Consider the following 14,670-nt stretch of genomic DNA (forward strand, 5'->3'; position numbering starts at 1 on the left):
TTTTTTGCTGTAGGAAAATGTGGCATGTATTTTGTTGAAGATAATGCTTCAGACACAATTGAAAATTCGGTAAGTGTCCCGCTTTAATTTTTCCAAACTATGGCCATGAGTAGTTTTCTTCTTCAGTAATTTCAGTCCTAGTAGTTTAGAGTTAGGTCTCTGGACAAAGCTAGCCAAATGGATGAGTTTGGTTTGTGTTGCTTCTGTTGACCCTGGCTATGGAATTGGTGGTGATAGAAGAAAAAAGGAAAATGTGGGACTGGGAGGGAATTAGAAACAGGTGATGTGAGGAGGATCCTGCATCTTGTGGTCCATTGCTTTGAGTTCATCAGCAAAATGCACACAGTTTGCTTTGATCTGCACCTGACAACTTGCCTTAGTGGAAGGTGGAGCACTATGAAGTGCAGAAAGGCACAGGTGTATGAATTGTGCTCCACAGCATCTCATTTTTGAATTTTACAATATATATGATGTTTTAGCTCCTCCCTTTTTCTGTGCAAGAGGATTGCTTCATGAAGGAAATAGGAGCTGAGCTAATCCTCCTGATATACAAAGACTCTGATGTGTAAATTGTTTACACATCCAACAGACATGTAAAGTAATCAAGATATGGATTGCACTACTGAAAGCTTTAAACTGCTTTTACAGGGCTCTTCTTTGTATCTACCAAACAGGCAGTTCCTGTGGTTTAAGAGGCTACCAACTTCTTTGTCCTTCACAGAACTGTCAGAGCTGGGATTTGCAGCAAAGCTTTGCTTGCTCTGATGGGCTGTCCAATATTTTTAGCTTAAGAGACATTGAAAATGTGGCATTGCTTCCTAGTGCTGGATAGGGAACTGGAGCAGCTGAGGAGTATGTGTCATGCTCTACCCACTGCCTTGAGGAGAGTGGAGGATGGGAAAAGTAGCTGAAGAAAATCACTAGAGTCTTTTAAAGTTTGCCTTATGCTGGAATATTATAAAGTGGTTGCATTGCAAGGTTTCTTGTTTGGAAAATCTGCTATTTAAAATTACTTTCTAAATTGCAAATTCTACAGAGTTTTCATGGAGAAACTGAACCAGCATCATTTTCTTGGACCTATGAGGAAATTAAGGAAGTTCATAAGCGCTGGTGGCAGTTGAGAGACAATGCTGTGGAAATATTTCTAACAAATGGCAGAACTTTACTCTTGGCTTTTGATAACACAAAGGTACTGTGGCACCAATGCAGAGTAGTGCACCAAAGCATTTTACTGTGGTTTTATAATATGTATATTCATGCATTAGGGTTTTAAGGAGACCTGTTGCATGGACTAATTAAATTCTTGCTAATACCTTTGAAAGAACTTGGCTCAGCTAGGCTTCTGGACGATCATAGGCATGTTGTAAAACACATATCTGATATATTAAGACATTAAAGAATCTTAGTGATACTAGACATTATTCTATTACAGCAGATACCTGGAAATATACTTAAATATACTTAAATATACTTAAACTTACTCTTGATAATTTTAAACTTTTAAATTGTGTGATTAAATCTATGGTGTTTTCTTCTAGGTCCGTGATGATGTGTACCACAACATCTTGACTAACAATTTGCCTAACCTTTTGGAATATGGAAACATTACTGCTTTGACCCACCTGTGGTGCACAGGACAGATTACTAACTTTGAATATCTGACTCATTTAAACAAACATGCGGGTCGTTCCTTCAATGATCTCATGCAATATCCAGTATTTCCTTTTATACTTTCTGACTACACCAATGAAACGCTGGACCTAAACGATCCCTCAGTATATAGGTAATATGGAATGCTTAAAACTCTTCTCTTCCAAATACTTGAACTGATCATACTATATAAATTTCTAGCTTAATTGTACTAAACTGCACACGCACACAAATGGAACTATTCAGGGACAAGTGTTATCTCTAATAATTTATGTTTTTACTGTAAGTGGCTGCTCTGCCTGAGATTTTGATATGAAACAGGTGTGTAGATTCAAATGCAATGTATCAGACTTGCACTGTTGTAATAAGATGTGTAATTCACAGAATTAAATAGAAGCTGTATGTTTAAAATACTATGATTACACACTTCCAGGCCAATTAGCAAAAATTAAATAGAAAAGGGAAAAATATTGTAAATTACTTGGTCAGTTACAAAATCAGTCTTCATTTGAATGGATTCAAGTGAATTGTCCTACCCTAATAAATTTCTGTTGTACTGATTTAGCATTTGTGTGCACTAAGTCTTTGCATTTATAGGATGGCTCTGATTTGACTGAGGCGCTTGGCATTTGCTTACCTGTTACTGTGCTGTGGATCTGAGTTTGCCTTTAACCCCAACTAGAAGTTGCTTTCTTATTTTCTGAACTTTCCTCCAAAGTGTTATATTAAACGTGTTATTCTTAATGATGTGAATCAAAATTGTAATAAAAATTACAACATATCAGTACTGCTTCTGTTGCAGAAACCTGGTCAAACCAATTGCTGTGCAGTCTAAAGAAAAAGAAGATCGTTATGTGGATACTTACAAGGTAATTTGGATAACTTTTTCTTCTTGCCTTTGTCCCATTTATAAATGACACAGTGGCTTTAGTTTTTGTAACAAATCTTTACTGGGGGAAAAGAAACTGCAAATACAGTATTTCATGGCTACAGAACTCTTATTTCCTGTATATTTTTCAGGAAATATTTAATGGGAATTGTTTTATAACATGCTTGGAACTTGTGGTTTTTTTTCTGTACATGAAACAAATCAATTTAGCCCATCCATGTGGTACTGTTGAGGAATGTAAATGGGTACACCTTATATGAGAGCTTGTAGACATTTGAAGGTCCCTAAAGATCAGGAAGATAATTTACTGCTGTTTACTTGGCATTACTTTGGTGGAATTTGTAGCTATTTGTTCTGTTTGATAAAGAGAGGCTGTTTGCCCTCAAGTATTCTGTTATTTTAACATGCCCTACTATGATAATGGTGCTTTTTGATTTTTTTTTTTCCCCCTTGAAAATGTTTTAAAGGCTGTAGGAAATAGTAACATACTGGGGAATTAAAGCATCTGCAGCTGGACTTTCAAACTTGTCTGTGTCACTGTGGTCTAATGTATTATTTGCAAATACTGTTTTTTCTATGACTCCTGTGTTAGAAAACAAGATGGGGAGTGGCGAAAAGCAAAAGTAGTAAATAATGGAAAATAGGCCATTTAAATTGGCTAAAGACTTGGATACCTAATTGGATTGTAAAAGTGATTGTGTCTTCAGATATTTACAAGTGTATTTGATTCCAGATCACTTTTGAATGTATGTTTCTGAAACGTATGAGCTTATTCCTGAGCAATGTAGACAAGCTCCTATTTTTGTTGTTGGAATGCATCTAAGGAGGAGGTTTGTGATTTTATTTTTTTGTTCTCTTACTTTTCTAGTATTTAGAAGAAGAGTACCGTAAAGGAGCACGAGAGGATGATCCAATGCCCCCTGTACAACCATATCACTATGGATCTCATTATTCTAACAGTGGAACTGTACTGCATTTCCTAGTTAGGCTGCCACCTTTTACTAAAATGTTTTTAGCTTATCAAGGTAAGGTTGCACTGGCTTTTACTTGTGTTTTACATTGGGGCCTTGTTTGGAAAACCTATGCTAAATAGGGTAACATAGCATTCCTGGGTTTTCCAATTACAGATAGCTGAACCTAGTAAAATTAAACCTGGTGGGCTTTAACAGTTAGTTCCATTCTTGAAATTATCAAGCTAGACCATAAAGCTGGTCATCTGATATTTATACCTTAGTTTCTGTAGCATAAAAAGCTGACCTCTATTTGACTTGCAGCCCATGTGTAACACATAGCAATTAAAATGAGAGAATTCTAAATGTTCTCAGCTAACTAGAGAGCAGTTAATTATGTGAAGTTGCAGATGTGCAACTGTTAGTGTCCATCATCAGTGTAACAATTGAGTTTGGATTTCTTTACAGATCAAAGTTTTGACATCCCAGACAGAACTTTTCACTCTACCAATACAACCTGGCGCCTCTCTTCGTATGAATCAATGACTGATGTAAAGGAGCTTATACCAGAATTTTTCTACCTTCCCGACTTTCTAGTTAACAGAGAAGGTATACTAAGAGGACAACAGAACTGTATACCCAAAAGAGTTGTGTGATTGAGCTTATGGGTTGAAACTGAGAACATTTATATCCCTTGGCTGAATATGCTAAGTAGTAGATATATGGGAGAAATCTGGCACAAATTTGTGGGATATGCTAAAAAAACTGCTATGTAGGAATTAAGCAAAGTTTTTCCCTAATTTCCCTAATCAGCAGGGCAAAGGAGTTTGCTGTTTTCTCATTTTTCCATTTGAATGAGTACAGCTGAATGTGTTTTGGAGGCACTTGTTAATGATGCTGCTTTGTTGATTGTTAATCACTGTGTTTATTTGTTGAGTTTTGGAGAACCCTATAGACCTCTTTGGTCCAAAACTAAAATGTTGGAATATTCACTCCCCTGCTTCTAGGTTTTGATTTTGGAGTGCGTCAAAATGGTGATAGAGTTAACCACGTCAATCTTCCGCCCTGGGCCCGTAATGATCCTCGTCTGTTCATCTTGATTCACCGTCAGGCCTTGGAGTCTGATCATGTTTCCCAGACAATCTGCCACTGGATTGACTTGGTGTTTGGTTATAAGCAAAAAGGCAAGGCCTCTGTTCAGGCTATTAATGTCTTTCATCCTGCAGTAAGTATTTGTTAAGCAGTGTGTTTGTTCACTGTCCTTAGTAACTTGATAGGGGAGAGTTTGGTCTGACTTGCTTGGAAAACATCAAGCATGAAACAAGATCCCTCATTTGTGAAATCTTGAAGAATAAGAGAAAGCTTTAACCATTTCAATATTGAACTGTAAGGTCCCAGGGGGTATTGAGACTTAATGATTTTATTTTTTTTTTTGTTCCTGTTTCTTGTCTTGAGCTAGGTTTGGGGGATGATCAGGTCTTGTGGATAGTTCTTTGCAGCAGTGTGATTGTTGTAACTGTGTGTATTTGCTTCTGCCTAATTGAAAAGCCTTTAATTTAGGCAGGTGCTGCTGCAGCTTTTGATAGGATTAAAAAAGTCCTGAGCTCATGGTGTTTTCCTTCATACATATCCTGTTCTATCCCTCTAATGAGCATTTTTCTCTACAGTAAATTTAATTTCAAAAAAGTCTTCATTTGATGTAGAGAATTCCAGAGTTTTACTGGTTAATTGCAACATGGCTATCTTGAATTGCATTCTTTTAGCTTCAATCCTTACTTATCACAAAGTTTGCTCAGAAGGTAGTCCTGGTATTAAATGCATTCAATATGTTTAATGTTTTGAGTGTTTGTTCTTTAGCTGGAAAAGCTAGTAAAATGGTAGTGTTTGGCAGTGATGGGTTTTTCAAGTAGCCATCCAAATACTTCCCTTTGTTTTACTCTTTTTGTGCTTAAGTATTGATTTAGTTGGTACCTTGAGCTTCAAATATTAGGTTTGTGTGTTCATCATTTTTTTTAAGTGAAAAGTCAAGGCCTTTGGTGTGGCTGAGGAAAAGTGTGTGATGCACAATTGGACAGGCATGAAAAAGACAAATAGAAGGAAATAATTTCCACTCTCATGAAGTATGAGGTTTCTTTCTCCTTCCCTACCCCAAAAGAGAGCTTTTATATGCTCATTAAAAAGAGGTAATGAAAACAAACATCTCCAACTCTTTCCAATTCTTTTGTTCATCAGCAGCAGCCCTTCCAGTTTTGCACAGATTGGTGAAGGTCTCAAAGAAAACCTCTTTGACAGAAATCAGTCATGGCACATATGTAGGAGCAGGTCATGTGATAATCCTGAAAATGGCAGTTTATTCCAATAAAGAGGTGGTGACAAGGTTACTGCTCTCAGTGGCTCTATATTCAGCACAGTCATTGTGGGGTGGCTTCTGGTCCACACCTTAAGCAAACAACTGAATAGTCTGCCTCTGAATATGTGTGTATGTGTTGCAAAATCTTTCCCAAAGACAAACCTGGCAAGCTTATTCTTGCCCCTCCCCTTTCTTTTCTGTCTGTAGACCTATTTTGGGATGGATGTTTCTGCTGTTGAAGATCCTGTTCAGAGAAGAGCCCTTGAAACAATGATAAAAACATACGGGCAAACACCTCGCCAGCTGTTTCATGCAGCACACATTAGTAGACCTGGATCCAGGCTTATCATGGAAGGAGAACTTCCTGCTGCCATGGGATTACTAGTGCAGTTTGCTTTCAGAGAAACCAGAGAACACACTAAAGAAATCATTTATCCAGTATGTAATTTTCAATTGCAAGATGGTTTAATTAATATCCATGTGCTGTAGTTGTTATACCTTGTACCCTTGGTTTAGAATTTTCTTCCCAAAAGTGCTACTTGCTATTTTGTACGGTAAATAAAATACACAAAATTAGTAAGTGATAGTGAAAATGGTTGTGGGAAATAAGTGTTGGAAAGCATTTCAGTTAACCAATTTTATGCTTTCAGTGGTGAATTGTAGAATCTGTGTGCAGAGCTATAGCAAGCAAACACATATTGTGCTTTCTTCCATCCTCAGCTTTTTCACTGGCTGTAGGAGTATTAAACTTTCTTCACTTCAAGCACTTGTTTTCCCTGAAGTCCAGTCAGAAACTGCATCCTTGGATCTAGAGATCTGTATTTTTCACTAAACTACACTGAACTAGAAGCTTGCTGCCTACTCCTTTAAAGGAGTAAAAGTACCTTAAAGTTAACAGTTTAACTCATGATGCTGAAGTGCTTTAAACTTGTCCTTCTAGTGGTTTTAGAGTCAAGACTTCAGCTGTTCTTGCCTTGTGATTGATTCATGTCAGCTTCCTGTAAGCATTCTCCATTGCTAATGAAATTATGCTTTTCTGAAAATTCTATAATTTGAACCTTGTCTGTGCTTGTTTTAGAGTCCATTACCATGGATAAAAGGCTTGAAGTGGGGAGAATATGTTGGTTCCCCAAGTGCTCCAGACCCTGTTGTCTGCTTTAGCCAACCACATGGAGAAAGGTTTGGCTCTCTCCAGGCTCTACCAACTAAAGCTATCTGTGGTTTGTCCAGCAAATTTTGCCTTTTGATGATATATAGCAAGGAGCAAGGTATGAATTTGTCCTTATTCTCTATATACACAATATATGTGAAATGAGCCATAAAAAATTAAATCTAATGCTACTATTGTTTTTCAGCAAACTTCGTAAGTTCAGTTGCTTTTTCCAAAGATTAATTTATAACTCCATTAACAGCTTCCACCTGTGGTGTATTTGCTGGAGGGTGGATTTTACTTATAATTTTCAAAACTGCAGTAGAGACATTCTGTAATTAAGTTCATATTTTTCATTGAAGTGACTGAAGCATGAGAATTTAACTTTGGAACTTGCCAACAGATTGGGTCCAAGAACTGAAGAACAGATGAGAACTCATGTGGCAACAGAAAGGAAAACATAGGAAATGGATTTTAGAGGCAGACAATGAGAAAAGTTAACAATAAAAGAGCAGAGGTGAAGAATCCTCTGCTTTCAGTTAAACTGCTTGGAGGGATTCTTATTGAGAATGTACAAACAAGTTCTCACAATCTTTTGTTTTCTTGGTGGCTTACACCAGTGCAGTCCTTCTAAAAATAAATCGCTTCACATTTACTCAACAAAAACAAGTAATACTCTCCTTGAAGTTACAAGCACTCATTTCTCTAGGTGGGAGGTATTTTGTCTGCTCCTTTTCTCTGTTCTCATAAGATGCAACTCTTCCTCAAAAAAGTTTAGTCCAGGTTACAGTTTGTCTTGGGAGAAGATGGAATATTTGTTCAGTTTCTGAAAACTCTGTATAATGCATTACAGACAAGACCTTATTTTGAAACTTTGGGAGAGGGGATTATATTTTATCTTGCGATAAAACATGAACCTGAGACTTTTGTTGTTGGCTATTAAAGTGACTGAATCTTGCTGTGCATGTGACACAATCCTGTGTGCCTTCCCTCAGGCGTGAGGAGCATGCACAGCACCGACATTCAGTGGTCAGCGATCCTGAGCTGGGGATATGCTGATAACATCTTACGACTGAAAAGCAAGCAAAGTGAGCCTCCAGTAAATTTTATACAGAGCTCACAGCTCCACCAGGTAAAACAAAATCAGTCTCTCAATTTCATATTGGTGGTTTAAGTATTGGCTTGACTTGGCAGTGGGATACACTTGCTTTCAATCTTTTTGATTTCCTTTGCAATGTGTTCCTCATGGTTCTACTGTTGTATCTTGTTCTTTGTTGTTTTCTGTACTAGATAAAGATTCCTTCTGAATTAATTTGATTTTCGTAGCTATTCCTTCCTATAGAATGTTGCTGTGAATTTAAAAAAGCTTAAGTTCTGTCCCAAGAAAAAAATCAATACAGGAAAAAAGTATAGGTGCTTCATGTTAGAAGAACAACTCTACTGTAGTTTAGGATCCATTTAAAAAAGATGGTCTAAAAGATGGTTAGAAAAAGCTGCATAATCTCTGCCACAGTCCAGAGACTTGTAAGATCCTGCCAAAAAGATTTTGGTGGATGATCTTGAAGTCTACATTAGTTCATTTCTTTAGCTATGAATTCCAGGCTACATAAAACTCCCTCTTTACTCTGTTTCTGACATAGTAACAAATGCAACCTAGAGTAGCTTGGATTTCTTTAGTTTAGGTGTTTTACATGGCTTTTCATAGGATAACAATAAAGTATCAGTTTGACCAATGCTGTGGCATAATGAAAACGGCAGTTAGAATAGTTTTTCTGGTCTGATTTTTTTCCTGGCTTTGGTTTGTCTTTTCAAGGTAACAAGTTGTGCTTGGGTGCCAGACAGTTGTCAGCTGTTCACAGGTAGTAAATCTGGTGTCATCACAGCATATATGAACAGATTCACCAGCAATACGGTAAGTTATGTTGGGTAGAATTCATAATAAAGTGTGTTCAATATTCCAGTCTTCTTTTTTTTTTTAGCAGGAAAATGAGAAAGAGCCATATTCTGGATAATTGCTAAAAAAAATTACATGTGTTTTTAGTTCTTATTTTTGAAGGCTCCTCTGACCCCTTGGCATATTTGCTTGCATGTATTTCTTAAGCTGCTGTTTATATGCAGCTTTAGTCAGCCCTCATCACCTGAGTGCACAATGTGCTCTGACTGTTGAGGACAGGGCCTAGAACTGAAGCTCTCTGGAACAGTGAAGCTCTCTGCATTAGGGAGTAACTTCTGTGAAGGAGACAGAGCCTTTCAATGCTTTAACTGAAGCTATGGAATGCAATTCTCCAAGATAAGCAATAACTCAAGTGCAGAAGGTACTTTAACTCAGAGAACTGGGATGAATTCTCAGACAGTGTATATATTAACCACCAAGCCTCTTAATTTTGTCATATTTTCCAAGGGGAAAAATTGTGAGTAGGGAAGGGAGAAAGTAACTTGCATTACTTAATCTGTTAGTGGAAAAATCTGGGAGTAGTAGAGAGTCCCTTACTACTGTTTGCTAATAAGTATGGTATAAATGGAAAAAATAGAAAGCATAAATAGAGGTCCAAATTAAAAATCTGATTCTGACTGAGTTTTGAAGCTTTCATCTGAATCTTCCATACTTTCTTTAGCAGTAATTTCTATTCTCCATAATTTTAAAAAAGAGTAGGCAATTTTCTGAACAGTGCATTTTAGGTGTGTCTGCAGTATTACCCATAGCAACTGAACTAAACTGATGTCCTAGATGTAGCTTGATACAGATATTGGCAAACATATTTGGTGGTGTAGTCCTTGATGCTCTTGAATCCCTACATTAGCATGAGCTAGAGAGAACCTTGGTATGATCTGCTATGCCTACCCAGTTTCCTGTTTTCAGTAGTGGCAAACAGCAGATGCTTAGACTAGGAAGAGCATAAACACAGCAATTAAGATTTATTTTTTTCCCCTTGGCTTTCTTCCAGTTTCTGGTGATCTGCCACTCATATTTCCTAAGCTCAGCAGCACTTTGAGAATAGAAAATGAAATAGAGCTTCAAGCCTGTGAGCTTTAGTTAGTTGGATCATAAGTCAGGCACGTTAACTGCTCCCCAGAATAGAGAACTTGTAAATAACCTGTACTGAGATTTGGATTCCAGTTAAATTTTTAATAGAAATGAAATATACTTACCTTCTGCAAATCTGAAAAGAAACTCTAGTTAGTAGGGTTATAGTTCTTGAGTTCCTTCTGTTTCCTAGAAAAAAGTGATTTTTGTTCATCTGCACAGTTGATGTTCCTTGAAACCATCTTTGCTGTATTTCTCAGCACTGACAGGTTTGTGCCCCAGGCAGAGGGACATTGTGTTAGCTCCTGTTGTTGAGTCAGTTACCCAAGTCACGTCTGCAGGGAATGCAAATGTGCTTCCTGACATCTGCTCTGTATACATCTTGTCAGCTGATCAGTGATAAAGTGAACAGTTTCTTATAATGCAGTACTTGAAACATGGATATTTTGCCCTGTTTCACATTTGTATAAATGCAGTGCATGGGCATGAAGTAGATATCATGTTGTTAATTTGACATGGGAACTCAAAGGCATGCTGTCAGAATTCAGAAATGGCTCCATGTTGTGCTTCAGGTGCTCTGTTTTTCCTTGCCTTATGATGATGAAAACCCCATGAAGTACTGCTTTGACACTGTGATCTGTGCTGACAATGTCACACCTGCATGAGCCCCTCAGCCACAAGTGTCTGGCTGTACACATTATTTCAGCCTTCACTTGCTGACTGTTAGAGGTGTCTTGCAAGCAGAGTGCACTTGAAGGACCTGTTTCAGTAAAACTGGGAAGTGATCATTTCAATTCTCCACTTGAGTGCTTAGGGAGAAAGAGCTGCTGTTTAAAGGTAGCTATGTACATGCATGTTTTCTTACATCTAAATACCATTTTGGGAGTTGTCACCTAAAAACAGGAGGAAAGTAAGAAGGGGAAAACATCTCAGTCCTGAGAAATGCCTATTTCATTACTTATTAGAACTTCAATTACTTAATAACTTATAAGTTGTTAGAACTTAATAAGTACTTAAGTTCTTACAGTTGGTCTTAGAATTCCGGCTTGTCTCATTGCAATATTGTTACTATATGAATCAATAACTATTGCTATTAGTGTGGTAGAGAGAAGCTGCTAAAGGTGGGTGCTGCTTTCAGTTCAAGTGTTGAAATGCAGATCAAGAGGAAACACTTTTAAAGGAAGTGGAAGTAGCAGAGTAAAAAGGTTATTGAAATGAGTTCTTCATAAAAACACAAGTCTTGTTTGTTACTGTTATAGAAAATTTTGGTACAATTTTTTTTCCCTTAACTGAGAAAGGATTAAAGAAGGATTTTTACATATGAGGTGTCAGTGAGAATGACACCTGGGTACTTTCATAAAATAAATGTCTTATATGGATGAGATGCTCAGCAGCAAGAGCAAACTAGCAGGTCTTTCTGTTGTCAGACTGTGCACTGCCTTTTGCAGTGTTACATAGATTAGATTGGCCCTTTTAGTGCAAAGATGTAAATTTTCTACAAACTGACTTGAGCATGTGTCTACTTTTATCTTGCCTTTTTGAACTTTCAGGGTTTTTTTGTAGACCTGCTATAGGCAGCTGTCCTATACCCTCATGCAAAAATGCAGAATGCTCTGACATGGGTGAGGAAACATGCAGAAAACTGTTCCTTTACAAAGATTATTCTAATCTCTGTACAGCAAGTTGTCTTAAAGCATTAGCATTCTGATTAAGCAGCTCCTTCAACTTAGCCAGTTTTCAGGAAGTTTGAATGATTTCAAATTATATTACTTGAATGAAAAGTGTTGCTTGGTGTTAAATTTTGCTGCTTTAATTTTTGCCTAGCAATTTCTGTATTTAAACTTGACTTTCTGCATGTTTTTCCAACTTAGTATCGTTGAAGAACTTGGCACCAATTGAGGAATTCCTGGTAATTTGCTGTACAGTGTTGACTTCCAAGCTGGGCTTTCCTTTTATGTTTCCAAGTGCTTCCACGAGATGATAAAATATTGAAAACTGTCATTTCACTGTCTGGAAAGAACAGTCTTGCAGAAAACAAATCAACCAACTTTAAGCTGTGTAATTGAGACAGAACTACAGTAGTTTTTCATTCTGGTTCATCAGGTCACATCAATACATTTGCTGAGGCTAAAGCATTGAAAGCAAAGTTGAACATCAATGGCAGCTATGTCTTATCACATTAAAAAGTGTTAAACATAATAAAGTGTGAGCATAGTTGCTCAAATGATGATATTAAAAGCAATGGGAACTGTTCTTTGAAATCTAAGACTTAAACTAGGCTTATCACTTCTAGAAAAAGACATTAATTTTCTTTTTCATGACAGTTTGTCTTAACTTGCTGTCTTTCAGCCTTCAGAGATAGAAATGGAGTCGCAAGTCCATCTGTATGGACACACAGCAGAGATAACAAGCTTATTTGTGTGCAAACCATACAGTATAATGATAAGTGTCAGCAAAGATGGAACCTGTATAATATGGGATTTGAACAGGTACAAGTATACATGTAACTCTTTCCCATAGCTTTCTTCTAAATACAGGTTTTCCTATTCTTGGATGTCTTTGCCCTGTTGGTTAGTTGAATTTATTCTGTGTATATATATTGTTGTGAAGTCAAACCCTTACTGTTTTTTCTCATAAAAGGTGCTAAAATTTTACAGTGAATATAAAAAATGCCATGATTGTGCAATATGTTGATTGAAATTAATGTAATTATCTTTAATATTTTCCTCAGAGGACCTTTTCTGCATTTGAGTCTGAAATTTAGGCTTGTTCCCTTTGTTTTCTTCAGGCTGTGCTATGTCCAGAGTCTGGCTGGGCACAAGAGTCCTGTGACTGCAGTTTCAGCTAGTGAAACCACTGGTGATATTGCAACAGTTTGTGATTCAGGTATATTTCTCAGTCAAGAAAGCTGTTTTGACTTGCAGACCAAATAAATCAGGAGACTTGTAATTAAATTACTTACTGAGTGTGTGTTAATCATCTGAGGATTCAGTCACACAGGAGCAACATTTTGCTTTTTTTTTTACATAGTAACATATAAATTTCTCAAGTGATTGGGCAAGTGTTTGAATATAATGTAGACATATAAAGGCCAACAGCTTGGTCTCTTTATAAAAAGACTTGAAATTTCAAAGGTGCCTGGGAGACTCACATTTTGTGATATTTGCTGCTTTCATTTTAACAGAGATTTGTTGTCAAAGGTACAATTCTTCTGGGGAGTATCGTGTATTACAGAGTACAGGCAAGGGGTATTAAAGGACAAGGGGAAATTATTCTGGCAGCTTTAGAAAACAAATATTTAGGTTTTTAAACTTGCTTGGAGATTTTCAAATCCATTTCTATATCTCACAAAACATTTTTTTTCTGCAAAACATTGTATTCTTTAATTAGTAAGGGACATTACATTTCTTTTTAAGACAATTCCTTTCAAGGCAAAAGCAGTAATTGGATTGTTAACTCATTGATAGAAGCAAATAATGCCAGATAACCAGGTAAGAGAACTGTGCTTGTTATTTTTAAAGTATTTTCTTTAAAATGCAAGCTAAGGTATGAGAATCAACTGCTTAGATGGTATGAATTCTGTCTTAGTGCCTTCCCAGTTAGTACATGAAAGTTGGTCATTAAAAGTAAATTCACATAGTGCTTTGTAAGTAAAATGCTCCATAAATAGGATGTGATGGCTTCTAAATCACTGCAGTTCCATAAGTATGATGTGATAGCTTCTAAATTACTGCAGTGACTTGGCATTATGTGTGCTTCCTGTCTCAGAGAGAGAGAAGTAATTGCACACATCACTCAGTCATTTAAACCTTATGAACTCTCAAGAAGTTGAATTCTTTACCACGGAATATTTAAATGTTATGGACATAACTGGTCTAGATTTATTTTCATAATACTCCCATGCTATATATTCTGTTGCAGTTGGAGGAGGCAGTGATTTGAGACTTTGGACAGTTAATGGTGATCTTGTTGGACACGTGCACTGCAGAGAAAGTATTTGCTCTGTTGCTTTCTCTAACCAGCCTGAAGGTGTGTCTGTCAATGTGATTGCAGGAGGCCTTGAAAATGGAGTTGTAAGGTAAACATTTGAAATATTTATTTATTAAAATGCTCTATCACTTAGGCTCAGAGAGCACATAGCCAAACATCCTGCTGGCATTTGGCTTTAAAGAAGGTGGACAAGCTGTTACTCAGCTCCCAGTCTTAGCAGTTGCTAAATAGATTGTTTATCACTGAAGTATTTGTAAAAGCAAGTGTGAAGAAAAATGGCTCTTTCTTTCAGACTGTGGAGTACATGGGACTTGAAGCCAGTACGAGAAATAACATTTTCGAAGTCAGCCAAACCTATTGTAAGGTAAAAAGATCCTAAGTATACAGCAAATACATTTTTCTGTTTAGTGGGGGGGAGAAAACCAAACCAAGAAAAAAAAAACACAACAAAATAGTCTCAGTATTGAACATGAAAATAAGTGGTAAACACTGTCTAAAAAGAGCAATGCAATCCTACTAATTATTCATGAAAGCAAAGTGAGCACAAGTGTACTGTATTCGTAATGACAGTAATAACTAGGTTCTGCTGCTGGCAGATGGAAGTTAGCAGGATTCCCTTGAAAACTGAACAATAGCTACCCCTCTTATTTTAAATTTTTTTCCTCA

The 14,670-nt window shown here is 36.9% G+C and overlaps 1 protein-coding gene across 1 annotated transcript in view; it reads left to right on the forward strand.

Annotated features, from left to right (window-relative positions):
- LYST (lysosomal trafficking regulator) overlaps window positions 1-14,670 on the forward strand; it is a 75,167-nt gene that overhangs the window by 57,348 nt on the left and 3,149 nt on the right. Inside the window, exons 38-52 of the mRNA XM_079298467.1 lie at window positions 14-69; window positions 1,037-1,189; window positions 1,539-1,783; window positions 2,453-2,519; window positions 3,408-3,564; window positions 3,958-4,098; window positions 4,497-4,714; window positions 6,047-6,277; window positions 6,918-7,107; window positions 7,985-8,121; window positions 8,803-8,901; window positions 12,364-12,503; window positions 12,803-12,900; window positions 13,936-14,092; window positions 14,297-14,368. Of these exons, the coding sequence (XP_079154593.1) occupies window positions 14-69; window positions 1,037-1,189; window positions 1,539-1,783; window positions 2,453-2,519; window positions 3,408-3,564; window positions 3,958-4,098; window positions 4,497-4,714; window positions 6,047-6,277; window positions 6,918-7,107; window positions 7,985-8,121; window positions 8,803-8,901; window positions 12,364-12,503; window positions 12,803-12,900; window positions 13,936-14,092; window positions 14,297-14,368 (2,161 nt within the window). The remainder of the gene's footprint in view (window positions 1-13; window positions 70-1,036; window positions 1,190-1,538; window positions 1,784-2,452; window positions 2,520-3,407; window positions 3,565-3,957; window positions 4,099-4,496; window positions 4,715-6,046; window positions 6,278-6,917; window positions 7,108-7,984; window positions 8,122-8,802; window positions 8,902-12,363; window positions 12,504-12,802; window positions 12,901-13,935; window positions 14,093-14,296; window positions 14,369-14,670) is intronic.

Source organism: Erithacus rubecula, assembly GCF_903797595.1.
Source record: "Erithacus rubecula genome assembly, chromosome: 2".
Classification (NCBI taxonomy): Eukaryota; Metazoa; Chordata; class Aves; order Passeriformes; family Muscicapidae; genus Erithacus; species Erithacus rubecula.